This window comes from Salvelinus fontinalis, unplaced genomic scaffold (assembly GCF_029448725.1).
Source record: "Salvelinus fontinalis isolate EN_2023a unplaced genomic scaffold, ASM2944872v1 scaffold_1400, whole genome shotgun sequence".
Lineage (NCBI taxonomy): Eukaryota > Metazoa > Chordata > Actinopteri > Salmoniformes > Salmonidae > Salvelinus > Salvelinus fontinalis.
Window position 1 is genome coordinate 17,042 of NW_026601609.1, and position 25,290 is coordinate 42,331.

General features: G+C 43.5%; 1 protein-coding gene and 2 pseudogenes across 4 annotated transcripts; 1 reads left to right on the top strand and 2 right to left on the bottom strand.

The window, feature by feature from the left end:
• The first annotated feature begins 1,233 nt into the window (after nucleotides 1-1,233).
• On the top strand, nucleotides 1,234-8,128 carry LOC129849229 (small VCP/p97-interacting protein-like). Of its 4 annotated transcripts, none has more exons than XM_055916167.1 (5): nucleotides 1,234-1,503; nucleotides 1,929-1,992; nucleotides 2,365-2,415; nucleotides 5,261-5,442; nucleotides 5,799-8,128. In XM_055916167.1, the coding sequence occupies exons 2-5, from the start codon at nucleotides 1,930-1,932 to the stop codon at nucleotides 5,806-5,808; spliced, it is 306 nt and encodes a 101-aa protein (XP_055772142.1). In that variant the 5' UTR covers nucleotides 1,234-1,503; nucleotide 1,929; the 3' UTR covers nucleotides 5,809-8,128. The 4 variants fall into 4 exon arrangements, with proteins under 4 accessions (XP_055772142.1, XP_055772141.1, XP_055772144.1 ...); XM_055916166.1 differs by lacking the exon at nucleotides 1,234-1,503 and adding an exon at nucleotides 1,510-1,705; XM_055916169.1 differs by lacking the exon at nucleotides 1,234-1,503 and having other exon boundaries at nucleotides 1,510-1,992; nucleotides 5,261-5,380.
• A 2,410-nt stretch (nucleotides 8,129-10,538) lies between these two features.
• LOC129849230 (U2 spliceosomal RNA) lies at nucleotides 10,539-10,719 on the bottom strand (annotated as a pseudogene).
• A 1,787-nt stretch (nucleotides 10,720-12,506) lies between these two features.
• Nucleotides 12,507-12,648, bottom strand: LOC129849231 (U2 spliceosomal RNA; annotated as a pseudogene).
• Between the last annotated feature and the right edge of the window lie 12,642 nt (nucleotides 12,649-25,290).

Below are 25,290 nucleotides of genomic sequence, written 5' to 3' on the forward strand. Positions count from 1 at the left end.
TAGAGTCCCTCGTCCAGTCTACTCACTAGTCCCTAGTCCAGTCTACTCACTAGAGTCCCTAGTCCAGTCTACTCACTAGAGTCCCTAGTCCAGCCTACTCACTAGAGTCCCTAGTCCAGCCTACTCACTAGAGTCCCTAGTCCAGCCTACTCACTAGAGTCCCTAGTCTAGTCTACTCACTAGAGTCCCTCGTCCAGTCTACTCACTAGAGTCCCTAGTCCAGTCTACTCACTAGAGTCCCTAGTCCAGTCTACTCACTAGAGTCCCTAGTCCAGTCTACTCACTAGAGTCCCTAGTCCAGTCTACTCACTAGAGTCCCTAGTCCAGTCTACTCACTAGTCCCTAGTCCAGTCTACTCACTAGAGTCCCTAGTCCAGTCTACTCACTAGAGTCCCTAGTCCAGTCTACTCCCTAGAGTCCCTCGTCCAGTCTACTCACTAGAGTCCCTCGTCCAGTCTACTCACTAGAGTCCCTAGTCCAGTCTACTCACTAGAGTCCCTAGTCCAGTCTACTCCCTAGAGTCCCTAGTCCAGCCTACTCACTAGAGTCCCTAGTCCAGCCTACTCACTAGAGTCCCTAGTCCAGTCTACTCACTAGAGTCCCTCGTCCAGTCTACTCACTAGAGTCCCTAGTCGTCTACTCACTAGAGTCCTTAGTCCAGTCTACTCCCTAGAGTCCCTAGTCCAGTCTACTCACTAGAGTCCCTCGTCCAGTCTACTCACTAGAGTCCCTAGAATACAAATCGGTTTAAACAAAATGCTAGGTCATAGGAAATGTTGCTGGACTTTTACTGTGGTCAAACAGCTTAAAATGTGGTGCCTGGAAACTATACGGTACAAATATAGCACTTTACAGGAAAAACGATTCATACGGAATAACACCTAGAATGATGCTGGCCTTTCTCCACCCATTCCATTGATCACAATGCAAATCACTGTATATGTAATACATATTGGCAATACTCCGTATTATTCAGAACACCATGGAATGACTCCATATATACATTCTACAGACACCCCTGAGTATTTCCTATAATACTTTTACTGTGGCACCCAGAATATGTGTTGCTCTATAGGCAAATAGGCATTCCATTTGTGTTGATTTGCATTGGGAACATTTATTTGACCTTAGAACATATATTTTTTTACAAATGTAATGCAAATGCAACTTAAATATGAACAAATATGAGTCATTGTTAATGTTTAGACAATAGTTGTTCATATATCATGAATAAATACAAGTTTTTCACACTTTATATAATATTACGTGGGGGACTTTTATTTTGAAAGTTTCTTAAATTCCGCAACACGGAAGTACTTTTTTTTTTTTGTGTGTTGCTGACGACAAGCTGGTGACTCCTAATTACAGGGCGGCAGCTTCGATCGCACATGGCAGACGACAAAAGGGTTGTGTTTCAGCTCGCAAAGCGGTTCACAAATATATTCAGAACACACTATGCAGCCGGTCTGTATACCTCAGTGTTGTGTGCAGCCTGTCCGAGTGGTGAGATGCCTTTGGATATACGGCGTAAAAAACATTATTTTATTGGGTTAGGCTGAAAGGCTGTTAAATTGAGCATCCTACTGCTACTGTTCTAGATGACTGTTGGGAATATACAAGTAGACAAGGCAGTGGTTTTGGTTGGACAGTTGGAAAAACTTGCTGATGAGAATGGTTGGAGGTTGGCCCTTCCGTGGTGATTAAGGTCTGTTCCTCCATGGTTATAGTTAGTTAGCTCGTAGATTTAGCAAAAGCAGAGTGGGTAGCCACTTTGTCGACGTGCACAAGAGTAACTAACTTGGCACTTTTGCTAACCTTGCCTGGTGGGTTCTTCTAGATTTAGCGAACTAACGTTAACTAGCTCAATCTAGTCAAGTAGCCAACAAACATTCAACACTGAAACTAAAAAGTTGATTTCCTTGCTCAAGTATGGGGATGTGCTTACCGTGCCTTGGTGGACCTGGAAACGACTTGTCCACCACACCAGATCGAGTAAGTAACTTGTTACAGTAGCTAGGTTCATTATTAGCTTGGTTGCTGCCGGTAACTAGCGAGCTACACTTTATATATATTGCCAGCTGTCTATGTATACACACACACACACACACACACACAATTGTCTATGTTTCAGGTCAACATCGTAAACAAATAGTACATATATTTGGATTCCAAAATGAAACAATGTAACATAAAACAGCGTAACCAATAAACACCAAAACAATAAGAATTATACGTTCCCATTCAGATTTCTGCTCTTCATTTCTCATTACTTTAATATTTTTTTTTCTCCTCATTAATTTCATTTAACATTAATTTTTTTATTAAAATTTTCCTCCCACTCAACATGTTCTGCTTCCTTCCCAGGAGACAAGGAGACGTGAGCTGGCAGAGGCCGCTGAGAAGAGACAGAAAGAGGTATGACTGTTTTGGACAAGTTGTTATGACAACCATATACGGTAGGCTTACACTGGTACAGCAAAGGGCTGGTTTCCCGGACACAGATTAAGCCTAGTCCAGGATTGAAAAGCATTTTCCATGGAGATTCACTGTTAAATTATTCTTTTTTTCAGTCCAGGACTAGGATTAATGTGTCCAGGAAACCAGCCCTATATAGCCCACACATGGTGGTCCTGTGTGGCTCAGTTGGATTAGGGTGTGGTGAGGTTGTGGGGTCAGTTCCCACAGGGATCCTGTACACCACTGTACCATGAGTCATTTAGCTGGGATGAGGGTCTTCTAAGTGGCGTACTGTAGACAACCACTGAACAGTCAGTAGAGCTGGGCGATACGGACACAAATCCATATTGTGATAAATTGCCTGAATTTATGAGATAAAGTTTATAACATTTAATGTGCACCATCTGTACAAAAAAAATTAAATCCTTTAAACTACTACTACTAGTTGTATTGTTGTAGCCATCTATTGTTCCATGAACAATCAGTCATATTAGAAAACATTTCATTTCAAAACACATTTCTCTAGTATAGGCTACTTATCGTAATGAACGATATCTGCCAAAATGCCTGTGATAAGTGATCGGTATGGTTTATTTGTCCCAACTCTACCAGTTCATCTCAGCAGCCAGCCACTCTCCCAGTCTTGTTATTCGTATAGAAGAGCTTCCTGAGACAGAGTGGAGTCTGCTGGGAGAAGAGAGAAGGCATCTCATTACCTATCCCTTTTACCACTATCGTGTTAACTGACCGAAAACCCCTACTGCGCTGGCTCCAATCCCTTCCCAGTACGGTTCCAGCAGCTACAGATGTAGGATCTTAATGTGATCACCCTGCTGCAGGAGAACTTGCAGTATATTTGAGATTTAAAAAGTCTTCTGAACTTTGTAATTTCCACTGTGATATCTCAGACTCGATTTTTCCCTTACGAAAAATGTATCAACTCCTACAAAAAAAAAAAAATCAATTTAATTATAATACACATAATAATTCACTTATCCTGTTGCTGCGTGATAATGTTCAGGCTGTAGCAAATTGGCTCAAATGAAGATCCTACATCTGTACGGTAGATGTGCCGTGTAACCAGGTCAGCACACTGCAGCTCGGCTTGATTTCGGCTCCGTAGTGTGAAAAGGTTAGCCGAATATAACGAGCCTTGAACCAAGAAATCCAATCTAGAAATTCAATCTATGGTGTTTTGTACCCTTTGTTGCAAGGCTACTAAAGTCTCTTCAATCATAATGTTTAGTAGCTCCTCATAAGACTGGTGGGTATTTTTTTTTACTGTTATGCAGAAATTCTTCAGTCAAAGCCAATTGTATCCAACCCATAAAACATGTGGTCCTACTAAAGCATCGAGGTGAGTATGAAGACCGTGTTCTTAGCTCCATGTTTTGACTCGGCTGGTATTTCCTCCCACCACCCACACGACCCACCTCTCACTTCTGGTGCTGCACACTTTGTCATTCTGTCTTAACTTTATTTTAAACGTTCCTTACCCTGGTTCCAGATCTGTTTGTGCTGTCCAATGGTTATTGTCACTCCGTTGACCACAGGAGTTGGCAAGACGGCACAAACAGATCTGGAACCAGGCTATATGCTTTCCCCGACACAACAACACTATATACTGGAACTTAATGCCTCTAACAGATCTGGGACCAGGCCTCTTGCCACATTGGAGGTCATATAATCCAGCATGTGTCAAACAGCTGGCAACTGGGTTCCCACTAGATAGGACAGCCACAAAGTCAAAATTGGCTAAATGGTAAAATTCATGATTTTTTTGTTGTTGTCTTAATTTAAGGCATAAGGCTAGCAGTGTGGTTATGGTTAGGTTTAACATAATATTTTAAGAAGATCAATTGTAGAAATACGTGGTGTTTATGACTTTGTGGCTGTGGTAACTAGTGACGACCTGGCAACGGCTATCTGTCTGCATGAACTGTACTGAATGTCTCTCAGGAAGTCTGACAACTGGCTTCCCTGCCCAATGGCGAGCACTATCCTCTTTCAGGAAGTCTGATAACTGGCTTCCCTGCCCAATGGCGAGCACTATCCTCTTTCAGGAAGTCTGATAACTGGCTTCCCTGCCCAATGGCGAGCACTATCCTCTCTCTGGAAGCTGTTTGATTTGCAACCCTTCTGTATCTAGTGTTTAACCGTACAAATAGAATTACGTTCAACATAATATTTCTAGTCAGATCATGACATGCACATGTAGGCCTGTATTCTAGTAAAACTCTTGTCTGTAAATTCTCTCAATTATGCAAGACCCATTTCTGAAAAGATCGATGAAGTGAACTGAAGATGATGAATTAACTCGTTTCAACTGAACACATGATAAGAGACGTTAGACTTGTAACAGTGTAGTCAACACTATGGGCCCTTGTCTAAAGTAGTGCACTATATAGGGAATAGGGTTCTATAGGGCCCTGGTCTAAAGTAGTGCACTATATAGGGAATATGGTTCTATAGGGCCCTGGTCTAAAGTAGTGCACTATATATAGGGTTCTATAGGGCCCTGGTCTAAAGTAGTGCACTATATAGGGAATAGGGTTCTATAGGGCCCTGGTCTAAAGTAGTGCACTATATAGGGAATAGGGTTCTATAGGGCTCTGGTCTAAAGTAGTGCACTATATAGGGAATATGGTTCTATAGGGCCCTGGTCTAAAGTAGTGCACTATATAGGGAATAGGGTTCTATAGGATCCTGGTCTAAAGTAGTGCACTATATAGGGAATAGGGTTCCAGTGGGGACAGAGCCGTGTGTCTGTAGCTGCCATTATGACCTCTCCATCTCCTCTTAGACAACCTACAGGGGTGTCAAAAACCCCCAAGCAGTTGAGAGAAATAAAAAGAATAAGGAGATGGAGAAACAAGAGATGAGACCGTCTCCGCCTGGAGGAGGAGGAGGAGGAGGGATGAAGGTTAGTCCTCATATTTTCAACACAGATTATGTCATGTCACAGTCTGCCTGCAACTTCAGGAGGTAAGTCTCTTAACGAACCAGCACACCTTTGAGAAAGGCAAGACGGCCTAACCTTGTATTCTTTGCTGGCTTATATATATTCCTTTTTAAATAATGAATGAATCATATAGGTCATTTGTTTTGAGCTAGAATAGTTAAAGGATGTAGGCCAAAACATAAAGGCGTTTTAATGTCTCCGACTACATGAATGACTGAATCTGCTTTATTTATGCCACATCCCACTTGTTGTTCGAATGTTTCCTGTTTCTCTCAACAGGTCATTTATTTGTCTACGAGTATGCTTTTCCCCTTTTTGAGGAGATGCGTGAGCTGTGTCTATTCCATCCTTTAATACCATGTTTTCTTCTGTTTTGTAGTGGCAGGTAGGCTAAAGATAGACATGGAGAGATCCTGGAAGTCTCAATGTAGACTGAGGTTCAGCTAACAACATGAAGATGGTACCAGTTGACTTAAAGGCTTTTTTTTTTTTTAAATGTCAGCCCTTCTACTAGATTTTTTATTTTTAAATGCAAGTTTTTTATTTTATTTATTTTTTTAGAGCCGATTGTGTGTCTGCATCTCTCAACTTCGTAGGATAGTTTGCCGGGCTTTGACGCTGGTTAAAAAAATAAAAAATAAAGATTCTGTTGGCCAATGTTGGCCGTGTGAATCACAGGACATGCCTCCCTTAATGCCAAGATATACAAGAGAATATGCAAGCCAGCCAATGGAGCTTTAGAACAGACAGGGTGGCGTAGCTATGAATAGAATATAAACACTCGGAGGAAATATGCTCTCACACTACATCGATAAACTGTACCAGGCGTCTTGCAGTGAACTCTCTCTCTTTGTGTTCTTTGTCCTCTCGCCTTTCTTTCTCTCAGCCATTTCAACTTTGCCAGCTTTAACACCATGCCGCTTACTTCTTTTGCAATTGTTTCAGACATTTTGAACTTTGAGGAATGTTCTCATTCTTGTGATCTATTTACCGTATAGTATATTTTCCTTCTAAAATGATTTTATGCAACAATGTCCTTTTTACTGTTCAAAATAGGCCTAGATGATTCAAATGACATTTTCTATTGTAGATCAGTGTGAAAAAAACTACGTTTCCCATAGCTACTGATGAACCACATGTGAACGTTTTAGAGTTCCCGCACCAGCACTATTCAGTTGACTTTTCTATTGTAGATCAGTGTGAAAAGAACTACGTTTCCCATAGCTACTGATGAATGTTTTAGAGTTCACGCACCAGCACTATTCAGTTGACTTCACTTTAGTGTTTGATTTTCATATGTCTGTGCAATATAAGTTATTTGCTACACGTTGTATTGGTTTGTAATGTATGAAGAAAATGCTATATTTTAAATGAGGTAAGAGGTTTGAGTCGTGAAAGCCTGATGAAAGTGTTTTTTTATGCATGAATATTTCTTCTTTTTTTCCTCTCATTTCAACCTGTTCAGTAATATTGTTGTCATGACAATGTTCCAGGAATTATTTTATCCAAACATACACCGGTGTCATAATGTTCTTTCTTGGGTATGCAGTCTGTTGTCAGGATGGTAATAGGACTACCGTTATTCACCAGGTTTCAGTCCATTTCAGTTCAGGAAGTACACTGAAATTACAATTATCTGCAATGCTTTTCAATGAGGAATTTTTTTGGGGGATTTACTTTCTGAATTGAAATGGAATTGACCCCAACCCTGTCATCCACTGGGGCGTACCTGTCCACGATGATAACTGCAGATCTGTCATCCACTGGGGCGTACCTGTCCACGATGATAACTCTGCAGATCTGTCACCCACTGGGGCGTACCTGTCCACGATGATAACTCTGCAGATCTGTCATCCACTGGGGCGTACCTGTCCACGATGATAACTCTGCAGATCTGTCATCCACTGGGGCGTACCTGTCCACGATGATAACTCTGCAGATCTGTCATCCACTGGGGCGTACCTGTCCACGATGATAACTCTGCAGATCTGTCATCCACTGGGGCGTACCTGTCCACGAAGATAACTCTGCAGATCTGTCACCCACTGGGGCGTACCTGTCCACTATGATAACTCTGCAGATCTGTCATCCACTGGGGCGTACCTGTCCACTATGATAACTCTGCAGATCTGTCATCCACTGGGGCGTACCTGTCCACGATGATAACTCTGCAGATCTGTCACCCACTGGGGCGTACCTGTCCACGATGATAACTCTGCAGATCTGTCATCCACTGGGGCGTACCTGTCCACGATGATAACTCTGCAGATCTGTCATCCACTGGGGCGTACCTGTCCACGATGATAACTCTGCAGATCTGTCACCCACTGGGGCGTACCTGTCCACGATGATAACTCTGCAGATCTGTCATCCACTGGGGCGTACCTGTCCACGATGATAACTCTGCAGATCTGTCATCCACTGTCCACGATGATAACTCTGCAGATCTGTCATCCACTGGGGCGTACCTGTCCACGATGATAACTCTGCAGATCTCAGAAGGAAATGGGAAGAGAGCCTGAACCAGCAGGTGTTATTGTGCACTTGGAAGTATTGCATTTATACCTGCCTTGCTTTTTATACTTGAGGTTTCTTCTTCCTATACCCACCTAGTGCTTCAAAGGCTCTTGCCACTTTGAGGTGCATGAAGTCATGCCAATGTCATTTTGTTGAAATAAAGTTGTCAGATGACTGTTGTTTTTGACCTGGGGCAATTGTGCACCGCCTTATGGGACTCCCGATCACGGTCGGTTGTGATACAGCCCAGGATCGAACCAGGGTCTGTAGTGACGCCTCTAGCACTGAGGTGCAGTGCCTTAGACCGCTGAGCATAACAATGTGTTTATAAATAATGTAAAATAATAAACAATTTGTCACATACACTGGAAAGGTGCAGTTTACAGGGTCAGCCATAGTACAGCACCCCTGGAGCAAATTAGGGTTATAAGTGCCTTGCGCAAGGGCACATTAACAGATTATTCACCTTGTCGGCTCGGGTATTCAAACCGTCAACCTTTCGGTTACTGGCCCAACACTAACCACTAGGCTACCTGCCACGCTTTATGATGGACACACAAATCAAATCAGAGTTAATTGGTCACGTACACAGATATATATATATATATAAAAAGATGCTTTTATCTTGCTCCAACAGTGCAGTAATACACATATAAACCAAAAAGTAATAGAAAGATATTAAGAAATATCAGAACGAGCAATGTCATAGTCCGGAATATACAGTGTGTGTACACTACTTGTCAAAAGTTTTAGAACACCTACTCATTCAAGGGTTTTTCTTTATTTTTACTATTTCTACTGGCCTCTTTCTAGAGCTCCGACTTCCCGATTCATCTCGAAAGCACCATAATAGCTCAGAAATGAGCGAAATGACAGGCTACTTTGACACTGACAAACTGAGATCAATGAAAACCACCTCTTCTTGAGTCCATCAATAGCCAACGCCTAGTTGTGTGGAGACTATAGGAAATTATAGTCCTAAAAATGCTTTCCAGTTTCACTGATTCACCCAAAGATGTGCGGCTCACTCACTGGTGATGGCCTATGCGCGCGTCCCCGACTGTAGACTATGCCTTGTATTGTACACTCCAATAGGCTATTTATCCTCTGTGGCAAACGTTTAGGCGTTCTCATGGTGTAGTAGGCTATTCTGAATTATTAAATGTATTTCTGAACAGACAGCAGTAACTCTATAACTTTGGCACATTTATTTCAATTTCTCATGCGTGCTTCAGCTCCTCCAGAACCCTTCGTATGATTCTATAAGGGGAATGATGAAGTGCGACGCTGGAGAGATGAGAGTTGCAGGCTCATGTCTATCAGAGCAGAGAGAGATTTTAGAAAGGGAATCTCATTCTAGTTTGGTGAGAGATACAGGGGGGGGGGGGAATTAAGGATGAGGCAACTCGAATGAACTTTGTTCGTGTTTATTAGAACTTTACATTGTAAAAAGTGACACTTATTTTTCATGCCACGAGAGGTACCAGATCCGGCCAAATAGGGTCCGGAACGAAACAGTCCAAAACGTAGAGGTGCCGGATCTTGTCCCGACAGGATTCGGCTCAAATTAAGCACTTGAACTTGTGTTCCTCCACCTTTCCTTAGCTCTGTTGTGGATTGTGTTTCTGTACGCCAATGGAAAGTCGACAAAACAAAGAGCAAACCAGCCATGTATTGAATACATGGAATTGGATTGGGATGGTACTGATGAATGAATCAGGCACACAATCTGCTCATTTTTGAAATATTTTTTTGAAATCAGGTATCAAATTTGATTTGTAATATTGGTTGGTGAAATATGCTTAAAATGAGTCATTTCCCATAATTCTGTACCTTTGGATAGTTGCACTTCCAATTTTGATCATCATGATTTTAGTGACTGCAAAGAAAATGTATAGATCTACTGGGATTTTTAAAATACAAAACTAACTTCCTGTTTTGTCCGCTTGAACACAAGAGACAAGTATAGTCGCGTTAATCTTTTTTGTTGTTGCAAGCAGTCGTGTTCTTTTGATGAATGTATTTATGTTTTAAAAAGACAACTACATTTTGAAAATCCATTTCCTGTTTTGAAACTCGACAACCTTGTTCCAAAAAAGCTAGTAGGTAAAGACAGTTGTTTCCTGATTGAAATAGTACAAGAGTACACCATGAGGGACTCGTTTCTCTACCAGCAGGTTGCGGGAGGACCACAGTGCGTCCTTCAGACACGTGAGGGTGGGCCAGAGCTTTGTGGAGGCCTTCGGCCCACCCCATAACAGCACGAGCTGGGGCGTTAGGTCTTCCCCTGCTGGCGGACATGAGATCAGGGCCTGTTTTCTTCCACAGGTCCCTGGCGGGTCTCCCAGAGAACATATATTTTCTTATGGAAAAATGTTATTGTTGCATTTTCTTTGAAAACAGCTCATATATATTTTTGTACATCATATTATACACATAAAAACGGCATTAAAGCATCAAAAACTATTTGAATTTGTTTTGATTAAATGGGTGACTGAACACTATCTAGTGACATAGACTTGCTTAATTAAACGCAATATCCATCATGACTATAATAAACGAACCATCCGGTTGGCTTCGTCTGCTTTTTCTTTACAACGGCAGGGGGTGCACCGTTCCTGGAGGTACTGCAATACCAGGTCGATGCGTGGAGTGGACGGAGCAAGCCCCTATTCCATCTCCCTATTCCAAAAATCAATTTAATATATGGTCCCCAGATAGGGGACGTATCAGATATTAAACTGATAAGAACAGATTTTTTTTTTTTTTTTTGGATAAAGAATTTTATTTACATTTCTCATTGAAATACAATTACATAATCAGTTTTTTTTTTCTTTTGGAAATTTTTTTATTGACACCTTTCCTTTAAAAACAGCTCATACATTTTTTTACATCATTTATACACATAAAAAACGGCAATAAGGCATAAAACACAGCATTTGGAAATTACATTTAAATTTGTTAAAAGTACATGTTGTTTTAAAACAATGAAAGACAACCATGAATAAAAGTACTTTTTGGTAAAAACATCAAATCTGTAAAGGCCCTTTAAAATGTGTACGAATGATTTAACAAAAGTAAAACATTTTTAAGACATGAAAAGAAAGACATGTTAAAAAGTCACTTTGTTAAAAGGCTGTCTTCGGTCCTTTGTACAGGTGCGGGGTGAGTCCTTATCAAACTCGCCTCATTTTGCTCCTCTGGATAAACTACCGTCCCATCCTTCGGGGCCCAGAGGAGATCCCTCCCCTAGGCGCCGCAGCGCTGTCAGGCCGTGGCCGCCGGGACCTAGGGTGTTGTGGGGGACCCTTCACCTGGGGTCGAGGCCCCCCTCCTTCTGTACCACCCCAGGGCTTCCGTGGCTATCATGGCCACTGCCTGGGGGGTGGTCTCTACGCCTTTTGCTACCAGCAGGTTACGGGAGGACCACAGGGCGTCCTTCAGGCACGTGAGGGTGGGCCAGAGCTTGGTGAAGGCCTTCGATGGAATAGGCCTTCGGCCCACCCCATACAGCACGAGCTGAGGCGTTAGGTCCTCCCCTGCTGGCAGACACGGGGTGATCAGGGGGCCTGCTTCCTTCCACAGGTCCCTGGCGGCTCTGCACTCACAGAGCAGGTGCCTCACCGACTCCTCCAGGCCGCAGCCTGGTCGGGGGCACGCGGGTGTCCTCGCCATGCCCCGTGAGTGCATAACGGCCCCGACCGGGAGGATCTCGTGGGCGACCATCCAGGACAGGTCCCAGTGCCGATTCAGGAGAGCAGGATGGGCCACATTACGCCAAACCGTTGTGGGCTCGCCTATAGCAAGCCCGCGTACTGGACACACTGGTTCCCGATCCTGCACAAGAGAGAGAAGAGAGCGATGTTTAGTTAAAACCGTGACTGCTTCTTTTTCCAGTTTAAAATGTCTTAAAAATTTCTGGAGCTGGGCGTAGTGAGTGGGGAGCAGGAAAGAGACTGGGGCTCGCAGGTCGACTGGGATCAGCCTCAGAGTCCTGAGGTAAGATCCCAGCCAGAACCGTGCGAGGGCCTGGGTCTTGTTGTTGGCCGGGGAGGTGGCAAGAGTGAGATGTAACGCTGTGTAGCGGCTGCCCAGGAACAAGTAGAGGTCAGGCAAGCCTTTCCCCCCCTTGGACCTGGGCCTCTTGACCACCTCCCTCCTCAGCCTCTCCCACTTGCTTCCCCACAGGAAGTAGAAAAGCATCCGCTCCAGGGCTAAAAGACTCCTTCGTGGGGGGATAAAAACAGAACTGATTAATAAAAGCACAGGTAAAATCACAGCTTTAATGATTAAAACCTTGCCCTCAAAAGTCAGCTGTAGTAGTCCCCAAAAACCCAGTCTCTGTCTTACTGTCCCCAGGATCCCGTTCCAGTTGCCGCTCCCTCCTCCCTCCCGGTCAAACTTTACCCCCAATACCCTTATGTCCGTCGTTTTAACCGTCAGTGGTAGTCTGGTCAAGTCTGGGTCTGCCCATGGTCCGAAAAATTGGGCCTCGGTCTTGTCTCTGTTCAGTCTCGCCCCAGAGACTCGTCCGTACCAGTCGGTCCTGTCCAGGGTCCTGTCGATGGATAAAAGGTCGGTGCATAAAATGTTGACGTCGTCCATGTAAAAAACGCACTTGGCGGTCATCCCCCCACTCCCCGGGATCCCCACCCCACTGATCCGTTGGTCAGTTACTACACTTGATCTTAGCCAAAAGGCCGAGAAGCGATACCGCAATGCTTTCGGGAGGAAGGTGCCGTTCTCAGACACGTCAAATCCGGAAACGCTTACAGCAAAATGAGCTCTGTAAACTTTACATCAAATATCAAAGATAATGATGCTGTTAAAAAATGGTGGCATAGATCGGGATTTGATCAACGTCGGGAAAAGACACTTTTCACTGATACAATGTAACACATTGGTAGGATACAAAGTCACGCGTTCATCCGCCCTCCAATCGGAAACTAGACAAATCCTTATTGAGTTAAAACCAGATTTACAGCTAAATTGGAATAATCTATCAAATACGGGTGGGAGAAACAATTTGCAGATAATAATATTGACATAACATTTTATCTTTTATAAAATATCTCAGGAAGCGTTGATGCCACAAGGGAACAAAACAAATTGTCCACTTGGTGGCGCCAGACTTCCACCGACCGTCGCCTTGTACAAGCAGTTCTATGTTGTCAATAAAATACACTTGAATGTTGAACCACTTGACTTCAATACATACATCATCAACGCAAAAATATCCTATGTATTTTTTAATCTGTCTGTAGAGCCTTGTATGATAAGGCCATTGTGAGGAGGCCTTTATATATGGTATACCAGACACTGCTGTCGGGGATGCCATCCAGCACCCTGTCCATCAAACGCTCAAAAGTAGCTGGAGCGTTGCACAGGCCAAAACACAGGACATTGAACTGCCAGTGTCCTCTGTTAGTGGAGAACACAGTTTTGGCTCTGGCCTCTGGGGAGAGGGGCACCTGCCAGTAGCCACTAAAATGAGCTAACAGTTCAAACTGAGCATGAAAAGCTTCCCAATCCGCCTTACCGGAATACTTCGGGGTCTTAACAGCTAGGGACGCAGCTGGGAACCGGGCGCCGCCATGTTTGTTTACATCCTGAGCCCCAGATTCCTCGTCGACGTCACCCCTTCGGTCCGCCCACCAGAATCGGCGCGAAGCAGTCGACAAAGCGCTCATGCCCGCTTCAGCCGCCATCACTCTAATGTCCTCCCTCAAGCGGCCTCTGGGCTCCGACGCCCTGGCGATCTCCTCAGCCAGACCCACCGACGTCCATTCACACGTACCTCATTGGCCATAATCGTCCCCTACCTCCACCTTCACTTTCGGATTCCCTCGAAGCATTTTCAACCCCGTTCTCACCTACGGTAGCTAGCCACAGAAGTCAGCTAGCTAGCTGGCTAACTTTTATCGACGTTTTTACTTCTGACACCAATGTAATGACCTGACTAGATCATAAAGGAACAATTATCCAGACAGAGGTTTGAGTTTACGAATTGACGGTTTATTAACCTAACTTTACACAGGCTACTGTTTGGCCGTAGCCCACGCCAAATAAATGAAAGATAACCCACAAGCCAACCGTGACCTTCTCTTGTGAAGCCCAGACGTAAGAGGGAGAACAAAGGGTGAACCTGGTCTTAACTTCCGATGCTCCACCCCCCTGCCCAACCCCCCTCCACGCCACTCCGCCAATCACCACGATGCCCGGCATCAGAACATTCCAGGCATTCCCGTGATTGGCAGATAGCAGGTTGATTGACATGTCGGACCCCGCGAACACTGTGTACTGGTCAGTACAACACAACCACCTACTAGCCTAACACATAACACACAGCTGTCTGTGCGGGTCGCTACAATATGTTAAAAGTACATGTTGTTATTAAAACAATAAAATAACCTAAGAAATAATTAATTTTAAAAATATCCAATCTGTAAAAGCCATTTCAAATGTGCACATATAATTCAAACAAGAGTATACCTTTTTAAAGACATGTAAAACGGTTTAAAAATCCCATTATTAAAAAAGCGGTCTTCTCTCCTTTGTGGAGGAATGGGGTGAGTCCTTATCAAATTTGCCTCCTCCTGCTCTTCCGAATCAACTCCGCCCCCATTGTGGGGTTTTGCTAAGCTTAGCGTGCTAAAATAACTATAAACTAGAAGGATTTTGCATTAATTAAAGTTTAAGCTACTGACTCATGTAGGCCTGACATTTGTCTTTGTTCTCAGGAGTAACAGTTCTCATAGCCTAACCATGAGGCCACAGCCTGAAATATGTGTGTATGCAACAATGTACAAGGCCTAATATATGAACAATAATGTGTGTGTGTGGCAAGAAGGGCTCTGTTCTGTGTGTCCGAAACTGTGCTAATCTTAGAGAGGCACAGGAGGGGTGTAGAGGGAGGGGGGTGAATCAGGAGACTGCTGACTGTGGTGTACAATAGACAATAACAGATCAACTATACACACGAAGAACATCTGTGAGGTTCTGAGTTATGCACTATAACCCAATACTATAACACATGTGATTGAATATTAGCAACTGTTGGCCTGGGAGCCTGGGTGTCTGTGTGTGTGTGCTGGAAGTAACAGTTAGCCTCAGATAAGTGTGCTGGGAAGCTGTGGTTAGCCTTGAGCGAGAACAGTGGGCTTTGTATACAGGTGCAAATAGCTCAGACAATGTTGCAGAGCTGTCTGACCTCAGTCTCTGGGGTGAGGGAGCGTAATCTACACAGCAACAGCGACGGGACACCAGAGAGCGCTAAGGGGCTGGGACTAGCTTAAGCGCCAACACCAACGATAGGCTGGGTGAGTCTAAACCACACCCAGTCTCTACTCTGACAGGCCGGCTCGGAAACGGGAATTATCTCTGTCATGAGTATATTATAATATCTTTGTCAAGAACAAATCAGTTCTCTGTCTTGTCCTGCGTGATGACACAGTGACCCCGTATATACGGAAATTGCATTTGCCATTTATTAACTTTTGAATTAAACAATTATTTTAACCAAGTTCAGGTGTGCTATTGTTCCTATCTCAGTTGAACCTTCGCAGCCTTAACACCATCCTTCAGGGCCCAGAAGAGATCCCTCCCCTAGGCGCCGCAGCACTGTCAGGCCATGGCGGCCGGGACCTTAGATGTTGTGGGTGATACTTTGTCTGGGGTCGAGACTATTTTGTCCATACCACCTCAGGGCTTCCGTGGCTCTCAAGGCCACTACCAACAAGTTGTGAGAGGACCACAGTGTGTCCTTCAGACACCTGAGGGTGAGCCAGAGCTTGGTGGAATCGGCCTTCGGTCCACCCCATACAGCACGAGCTGAGGTGTTGTGTCCTCCCCTGCTGGCGGACACGGGGAGATCAGGGGGCTTCTTTCCACAGGTCCCTGGCTTATTTCACTGCAGTTACTCTTCTCTTCCTTATAGTTTCTTAATGTTTGGTATCTGTTTTGATATTTATATTGACATTGGTGGTACATAGACAGCGGAGACTGGGACAGGCCTTTCTCCAGTATTAACACTAAAGCTCACCACACCTCCTCCTCTTCCTCCAACTTTCTCCTCTTCCTCATCTTCTTTTGTTTCCTCCTCTCAACTCATTTATTTAACTAGGCAAGTCAGTTAAGAACAAATTCTTATTTACAACGACAGCCTACCGACCGGGCCAAACCCGGACGACACTGAGCCAATTGTGCACCGCACTACGGGACTCCCAATCACGGCCGGTTGTGATACAGACTGGAATCCATCCAGGGTGTCTGTAGTGACGCCTCTAGCACTGAGATGCAGTGCCTTAGACCGCTGTGCCGCTCGGGAGCCCAACAATGCCAAATCACTTATCTACCAATTTAAATCAACCTTTAAGTATCATTTATCTTCTATTCCCTGAACATCCAAACATAAAGGTGGATAAGAGATATTATGCTTTCAGACAGGCTGTGTCCTGCAAATCTGTGCTTTTATCTGGGAGATATTGAATCTCTCTTGTCTTACTAATAACTTTTAGAATTCTAATTGAATGGAGAAGCAGCCTAAATCCTCTTGATTTTTATCACCTTAGTTTTATCTCTTGTGAAGTTTCAGAAGCATGTGATTGTAACTGAGATATCCAAGATGTCTGTGGATTGACCGATAGCTTGGCTACTCAATGAAGACAAACATTGTGTTACTGTACTAAGATTACCACAAGTGCTTGTGAATGTAAAAAAATCTTTCTTGAAGAACTATTTCTTCACAATTTTTTTTACAGAAGGACGTTCAGAGAACAACCAGCCCATTGTTGGACCAGGCTGTATTCTCCCTTTCTACTGGTTCTGTTATGATGGGTTCATAAAGACTGTTATTCAGGAACTGTCAGGTGTAGCAGACTGTCTCAGAGGAGAGTACCACTTTGCAGGTGTAGCAGACTGTCTCAGAGGAGAGTACCACTTTGCAGGTGTAGCAGACTGTCTCAGAGGAGAGTACCACTTTGCAGGTGTAGCAGACTGTCTGAGGAGAGTACCACTTTGCAGGTGTAGCAGACTGTCTCAGAGGAGAGTACCACTTTGCAGGTGTAGCAGACTGTCTGAGGAGAGTACCACTTTGCAGGTGTAGCAGACTGTCTCAGAGGAGAGTACCACTTTGCAGGTGTAGCAGACTGTCTGAGGAGAGTACCACCTCCAGCAGGCCACAAATGTGCATGTGTCTGCTCAAACGGTCAGAAACAGACTCCATGAGGGTGATATGAGGGCCCGACGTCCACAGGTGGTGGTTGTGCTTACAGCCCAACACCGTGCAGGACGTTTGGCATTTGCCAGAGAACACCAAGATTGTCAAATTCGCCACTGGCGCCCTGTGCTCTTCACAGATGAAAGCAGGTTCACACTGAGCACATGAGCACGTGACAGACGTGACAGCGTCTGGAGACGCCGTGGAGAACGTTCTGCTGCCTGCAACATCCTCCAGCATGACCGGTTTGGCGGTGGGTCAGTCATGGTGTGGGATGGCATTTCTTTGGGGGGCCGCATAACCCTCCATGTGCTCGCCAGAGGTAGTCTGACTGCCATTAGGTACCGAGATGAGATCCTCAGACCCCTTGTGAGACCATATTCTGGTGCGGTTGGCCCTGGGTTCCTCCTAATGCAAGACAATGCTAGACCTCATGTGGCTGGAGTGTGTCAGCAGTTCCTGCAAGAGGAAGGCATTGATGCTATGGACTGGCCCGCCCGTTCCCCAGACCTGAATCCAATTGAGCACATCTGGGACATCATGTCTCGCTCCATCCACCAACGCCACGTTGCACCACAGACTGTCCAGGAGTTGGCGGATGCTTTAGTCCAGGTCTGGGAGGAGATGCCTCAAGAGACCATCCGCCACCTCATCAGGAGCATGCCCAGGCGTTGTAGGGAGGTCATACAGGCACGTGGAGGCCACACACACTACTGAGCCTCATTTTGACTTGTTTTAAGGACATTACATCAAAGTTGGATCAGCCTGTAGTGTGGTTTTCCACTTTAATTTTGAGTGTGACTCCAAATCCAGACCTCCATGGGTTGATAAATTTGATTTCCATTGATAATTTTTGTGTGATTTTGTTGTCAGCACATTCAACTATGTAAAGAAAAAAGTATTTAATAAGAATATTTCATTCATTCAGATCTAGGATGTGTTATTTTAGTGTTCCCTTTATTTTTTTGAGCAGTGTATATATATATATATAGTTTCACAGACAAATTGTTGCATTTTTTTCTGTTTTGTGTGAATTCGTTAAGAATAATATAAAACCTGTCTGCACACCACCAAGGTGAATTCGCACACCACCAAGGTGAATTGGTTTAGTTTCAGACAGTAGCCTTCAAGTAACAAAATATAATTCAGTTGATTGAACATTAAATGTATTTCAATATGATTAAAATGGTCCTATAGCCTACTGTTTATATTTTAAAACAGTCATCGTTTTGCACTAGAAGCATATTTGTATTCGTCGCTTGTTTGTATAAATTGCAAAGGCATTGGCAACTTTGTATTTGTAGTCAACTTTGTTCAGATGTTATCGGCGGTCACAGACGGAAAAACACATGTGATTCTAGGTTCATGTTTTACCGGAGATTGTTTATTAAAAATATTTTTAAAAACATGTACGGACGCATTTAGCTGTTCTCCGAGTGGTCTGAGGTAGTTTATCAGATTTACGAGCGTTTTCCAGTGCAACGTTAATAACAATGGTTTTGTGAAACCGCTCGGGAAATTGTACGATGTTCCTACGAAGGGTCTAACGATTCATTTATCCTTAACATGCTTTTGGGAAACTGGGCCCTATTCTGTTTGAATGATTCAAATCTAATGTTCCGTCCTCTTTTAAAATAAATTCAATAAATTGTATTATAAAACGATGTGTTGTCTTGGTGATTGTTTATGTATTCTAGTAGTTTGTGTGAATAAAGTGATGTCATTGAATTCTAGTAGTTCCTGGTTGGTTCATAGTTGTAATCTGTAGTGTAACCCAGCAGTGATCTGTCGGTGCTCCAGGCTCTACCAAATGGCAGCCTATTCCCTGTCATCACGTGTACTTTTGAACACAACCCTATGGGTCCTGGTCAAAAGTAGTGCACAGCACTATAGGCTAGACGCAGGGGTGTCAAACTCATTCCACGGAGGGCCTAGTGTCTGCAGGTTTTTGGTTTTTCCTTTCAATAAAGCCCTAGACAACCAGGTGTGGGGAGTTCCTAACTAATTAGTGATGTTAATTCATCAATCAAGTACAAGGGAGGAGCGAAAACCCGCAGACACTCGGCCCCCCGTGGAATGAGTTTGACACCTGTGGGCTAGAGTGTGTAAAATATACTATTTGTTCTGTGACTGAATAACATTGATGAAGGATAACGACTCCAATTTCTATGCTGTTGTAAAACAGGTTATTTTGTAAATGCGAATAAAAGAGGATTAGATTTGATTGGAGGTTGCTCTGACGGTTGGTTGAATGTCATGTTATAACATGTCTGTTAGTGTGGTTTCGCAAGGCTTCTTGGAACAAGCCAGTGCCAGCCATCACGTTGTAGTTGTGGATGGCCATTTTCAGTACTGTAACATACCAGTAGGTGTCAGTAAAGTAGCAATCAACACGAGTCTTGTCCACCAGCCAGCTCTCTAGCAATTTGCCAGGGGATGAGGTTGAATGGACACAAATCTACCGTAGACAGACCATACAATACATGTTATCTGGATCAGTCCTATTGCCATTCACAAGAATCAAAAAGAAATATTCTACATTTGATTGTCTCTTTAATCCTCGGAAATAATCTTCTCACAATAATGATGTTAATAGCGTTCCTTAACAAATGATCAAAAGCTTTTAACTTCAAAACAGGAGAGCAGAACTAGCTCGTGAAAAAAAGAGAATCACTCATAATAGACATTACAGAGAAATCCATAATCAGCACCATAATAAACACATATTTAGAAAACAAGGAAAGGAGAAACTCCATGATTGGTGGAACCGTAGGAGGAACATGATTAGTAGAACCGTAGGAAGAACATGATTGGTGGAACCGTAGGAGGAACATGATTAGTAGAACCGTAGGAAGAACATGATTGGTTGAACCGTAGGAGGAACATGATTGGTGGAACCGTAGGAGGAACATGATTAGTGGAACCGTAGGAAGAACATGATTGGTGGAACCGTAGGAGGAACATGATTCGTGGAACCGTAGGAGGAACATGATTGGTGGAACATGTCCAGATTCAGCTTTACCAATATCCAATCACTATTCAGAATATATCAATTATTACAGAAGTCATACTATACTTTCACACTATTAAATGAATGAATGACAAAAGTCAAACAAATTACACACAAGGTAACATTAGAAAACATGCTTTTAGAACCAAATATACCAGCCTCAATCCCCGACTAAAAATGATTGTCAAAATGATTGCATAGATTATTCTCAAAGGCTAGAAATCCAAATCAAACCGTCACCGTGACGCTAGTTTGCCGTGACCGCTAGGACAGGAGATATATACCTGCTGGCCACTGTCTGTTCTGTAGCTCAGGTGGGCCGGCTGTGGCTTACATCAACTAGAAGACATACTGTACAAGCAACTGGTTGGAATCTGGTTGGAATGACAGTGTCAGCTGGCTTTGCCCTGTGTCACTGTCATTTCAATCAGTTTTGCTAGTTGGGAAAGGCAAGAGGTCATTTCCTCAGGTCCTCATGAATGTCTTTACTTCTTGTTGTGGTAGTAGGCGGCCATCTTTACTTCTTGTTGCGGTAGTAGGCGGCCATCTTTACTTCTTGTTGCGGTAGTAGGCGGCCATCTTTACTTCTTGTTGTGGTAGTAGGCGGCCTTCTTTACTTCTTGTTGCGGTAGTAGGCTGCCATCTTTACTTCTTGTTGCGGTAGTAGGCGGCCATCTTTACTTCTTGTTGTGGTAGTAGGCGGCCATCTTTACTTCTTGTTGCTGTAGTAGGCCATCACCATCCTCGCCTTGCTCAAACTGATCCCCTTGGTTGAAGCGCCAGTTGACTTCTTGCTGCGGTAGTAGGTGGCCATCTTAACTTCTTGTTGCGGTAGTAGGCGGCCATCTTTACTTCTTGTTGCGGTAGTAGGCGGCCATCTTTACTTCTTGCTGCGGTAGTGTGCGGCCACCACCAAGTAGCTGTCTGGGGTGAGGTCCTTGGTGTTGGGTGACTTGGGGGACATGGGAAAGGTCTTCCCCTCCACTCTGGAGATCTGGAGCATCCGACATGGGTCGTGTTTCAACAGGTAGCTCTCAAAGGTCTCCCAGCCTCCTCCCACACGCACCATCACATGCTTGTTGTGTAGCATCTAGGAGAACAAGAAGAAGAAGATTACTATATTGTCCAGTCAGTGTTCACAAACGTTCCAAAAAAAACTCTGGGAAAATCTTTAGCTGACAACGATATTATTTCATGGTGTAGTACAAAGGGGCTATTCAAATCCCAGCCTGGAGGTCCAGAGTACTGCTGGTGTTCTGTTCCACCTGATAATTCATCGCACTGACCCGATGTCCCAGGACTAAATCAGACCTTGATTAGAGGGGAAGAATGAAAATCACAATGGAAATGTCTTTGAGATGCAGATTTTAATTTGCCTAGTGTAGTAGATGGACATCTCTAGTAATTCACAGCTAATACAATGGCTTTGTTTGATTCCTTTTTCACTAATAAATGACTCCAAAACTAAAAATTCATGTGCTGTGGTTTAACCAAGAAATTGTAATGATGTGGGTTGCATTGTATATAGCAATATTCTGTTAATTTCCTTCACACCTTTTAAATTACAACAACTCTCCTGTCTGCCACCTGCTACCTTCTGTAACGTGGTACTACTGTAAACACTACTCCTGCCTGCTACCTTCTGTAACGTGGTACTACTGTAAACACTACTCCTGCCTGCTACCTTCTGTAACGTGGTACTACTGTAAACACTACTCCTGTCTGCTACCTTCTGTAACGTGGTACTACTGTAAACACTACTCCTGCCTGCTGCCTTCTGTAACGTGGTACTACTGTAAACACTACTCCTGTCTGCTACCTTCTGTAACGTGGTACTACTGTAAACACTACTCCTGTCTGCTACCTTCTCTTACGTGGTACTACTGTAACACTACTCCTGCCTGCTACCTTCTGTAACGTGGTATTACTGTAAACACTACTCCTGCCTGCTACCTTCTGTAACGTGGTACTACTGTAAACACTACTCCTGCCTGCTACCTTCTGTAACGTGGTACTACTGTAAACACTACTCCTGTCTGCTACCTTCTGTAACGTGGTACTACTGTAAACACTACTCCTGTCTGCTACCTTCTGTAACGTGGTACTACTGTAAACACTACTCCTGTCTGCTACCTTCTGTAACGTGGTACTACTGTAAACACTACTCCTGTCTGCTACCTTCTCTAACGTGGTACTACTGTAAACACTACTCCTGCCTGCTACCTTCTGTAACGTGGTACTACTGTAAACACTACTCCTGCCTGCTACCTTCTGTAACGTGGTACTACTGTAAACACTACTCCTGCCTGCTACCTTCTGTAACGTGGTACTACTGTAAACACTACTCCTGCCTGCTACCTTCTGTAACGTGGTACTACTGTAAACACTACTCCTGCCTGCTACCTGCTACCGTCTAACATGGTACTCCTGTACGTTTCCTGGGTTGGTTACCGTGGCAACATCTACACCACACAAATAAATAGCGGGACAGAGAAATAAAAAGGGTGCCATTGCCATATCCACAATACGTTGTGATTCCATTAAACTACATAGCTATCCTGCCATTATCAATCCTATTAAATACATGACAAACAAAAGGAGATCACATTTACAGTAGAATGTCTTTAGAGCACAATCAATCCAAGCAGGAATGAGTGCCTGCAGAAAGCCCCATTTGACAGACAGTGACTTCCTGAATGGAAGTAGCAAGTTAGATTGTGTGTCCCATAGAATTACATATATCATTTAATAGGATATCTGTGGTATGTGGTATGGCCTGTCCTCTTCTATTCTCTCTCTCTCTCTCTCGCTCTCTCAACATCAAACATTTATAAGCCTCTTTAACAGAATCAATCAACAGGCCATTGGCGGGACACTCGTTCCATGAATGTGTGCCCCCTCAGGCATTGTGACTAGGGACATTATGGGCTTTTGACACAGAGGCCTTTTCAATCATGTCTCTATGGTGCTGGCAGACCGCGGCTAGGCCTGTATCCAGGAGAGAGAGAGGAGCCTGGGTGTGAACAGGTGTCCTGGTGGCCGGTTAGCTAGCGAGCGAGAAAGAGAGAGAGAGAGATAATAATGTATTCAAAAAACTGAAATACCTTATTTACATAAGTATTCAGACACTTTGCTATGAGACTTGAAATTGAGCTCAGGGGCATCCTGTTTCCATTGATCATCCATGAGATGTTTCATCAACTTGATTAGAGTCCACCTGTGGTCAATTGACATGATTTGGAAAGGTACACACCTGTCTATATAAGGTCCCCCAACTAACAGTGTATGTCACAGCAAAAACCATGAGGTTGAAGGCAGGATTGTGGCGAAAGCACAGATCTGGGGAAGGGTACCAAAAAATGTCTGCAGCATTGAAGGTTCCCAAGAACACAGTGGCCTCCATCATTCTTAAATGGAAGAAGTTTGGAACCACCAAGACTCTTCCTATAGCTGGCCACCCAGCCAAACTGAGAAATCGGGGGAGAAGGGCGTTGGTCAAGGAGGTGGCCAAGAACCCGATGGTCACTCTGACAGAGCTATAGTTCCTCTGTGGAAATGGGAGAACCTTCCAGAAGGACAACAGTCTCTGCAGCACTCCACCAATCAGGCCCTTATGGTAGAGTGGCCAGACGGAAGCCACTCCTCAGTAAAAGGCACGACAGCCCACTTGGAGTTTGCCAAAAGGCACATAAAGACTCCCAGACCATGAGAAACAAGGTTCTCTGGAGAGACCTGAAAATAACTGTGCAACAACACTCCCCATCCAACCTGACAGAGCTTGAGAAGATCTGCAGAAAAGAATGGGAGAAACTCCCCAAATACAGGTGTGCCAAGCTTGTCGCGTCATACCCAAGAAGACTCAAGGCTGTAATCGCTGCCAAAGGTGCTTCAACAAAGTACTGAGTAAAGGGTCTGAATACTTATGTAAATGTGATATTTCAGTTTTTTGGGGGGATAAAGTAGCAAAAATATCTAAACCTGTTTTGCTTTGTCATTATGGGGTATTGTGACGTCATTAAGGGGTATTGTGACGTCATTATGGGGTATTGTGACGTCATAATGGGGCATTGTGTGTAGATTGAGGGGAAAAAACAATGTAATCCATTTTTAGAATGAGGCTGTAACGTAACGAAATGTGGAAAAAGTCAAGGGGTCTGAATACTTTCCGAAGGCACTGTACTTTTTACTCCATACATTTCCCCTGACACCCAAAAGTAGTCATTACATTTTAAATGCTTAGCAGGGCAGAATTATGTTTTGAAATTCACACATTTATCAAGAGAACATCCCTGATCATCCATTCTGCCTCGATCTGGCAGACTCACGAAAGAAAAATGATTTGTTTGTAAATTATGTCTGAGTGTTGGAGTGTGCCCCTGGCTATCCACATTATTTTTTTTTATATAATAATTGTGCTGTCTGGATTGCTTAATATAAGTCATTTTAAATGATTTATACTTTTACTTTTGATACTTAAAGGTGCACTATGTAGAAATCACGCCACCATTTCCTGGTTGCTAATATTCTAATAGTTTGCCTAATTTCAGTTTATGTGACAAAACAAACAAGTATAGTGTAGAGAATCAATGTACAATCTAAAACCGCTTTGAAATATATTTTTCATAAACAAAAAATATTAATAATGTATTTTCAACTGTTTGAAGTACAAAACCGAAAGTAAAATATACAGAAACGAAACGTAAGAACAGGAAGCATAGAAATAGCACACATAGACCATATCTACCGCTTCTTAGACTTCCTTTCAATTGTGAATGACACATCTAGAACTCACATTTCTATGTGAATTTGGTGGGTCGCCCAAAAAAGTTACATGTTGTAGCTTTAAATAGATTTTAGCAATTACATTTACTTTTGATACTTAATATAAGTAACATTATAGCTTTAATTTATATTTAAAACCCAAATACTTTAGACTTTTACTCAAGTAGTATTTTACTGGGTGACACCTTGACTTGAGTCATTTTCAAATCAAGGTACCTTTACTTTTACTCAAGTATGATAATTGGAGTACTTTTTCCACCGCCATTTTGCTAGCTGAGAACCAGAGTGAGATGGAGGTTCACACCTTAACAGGCAGCCCATGTAGAGAGCATGTACAGCCCATGT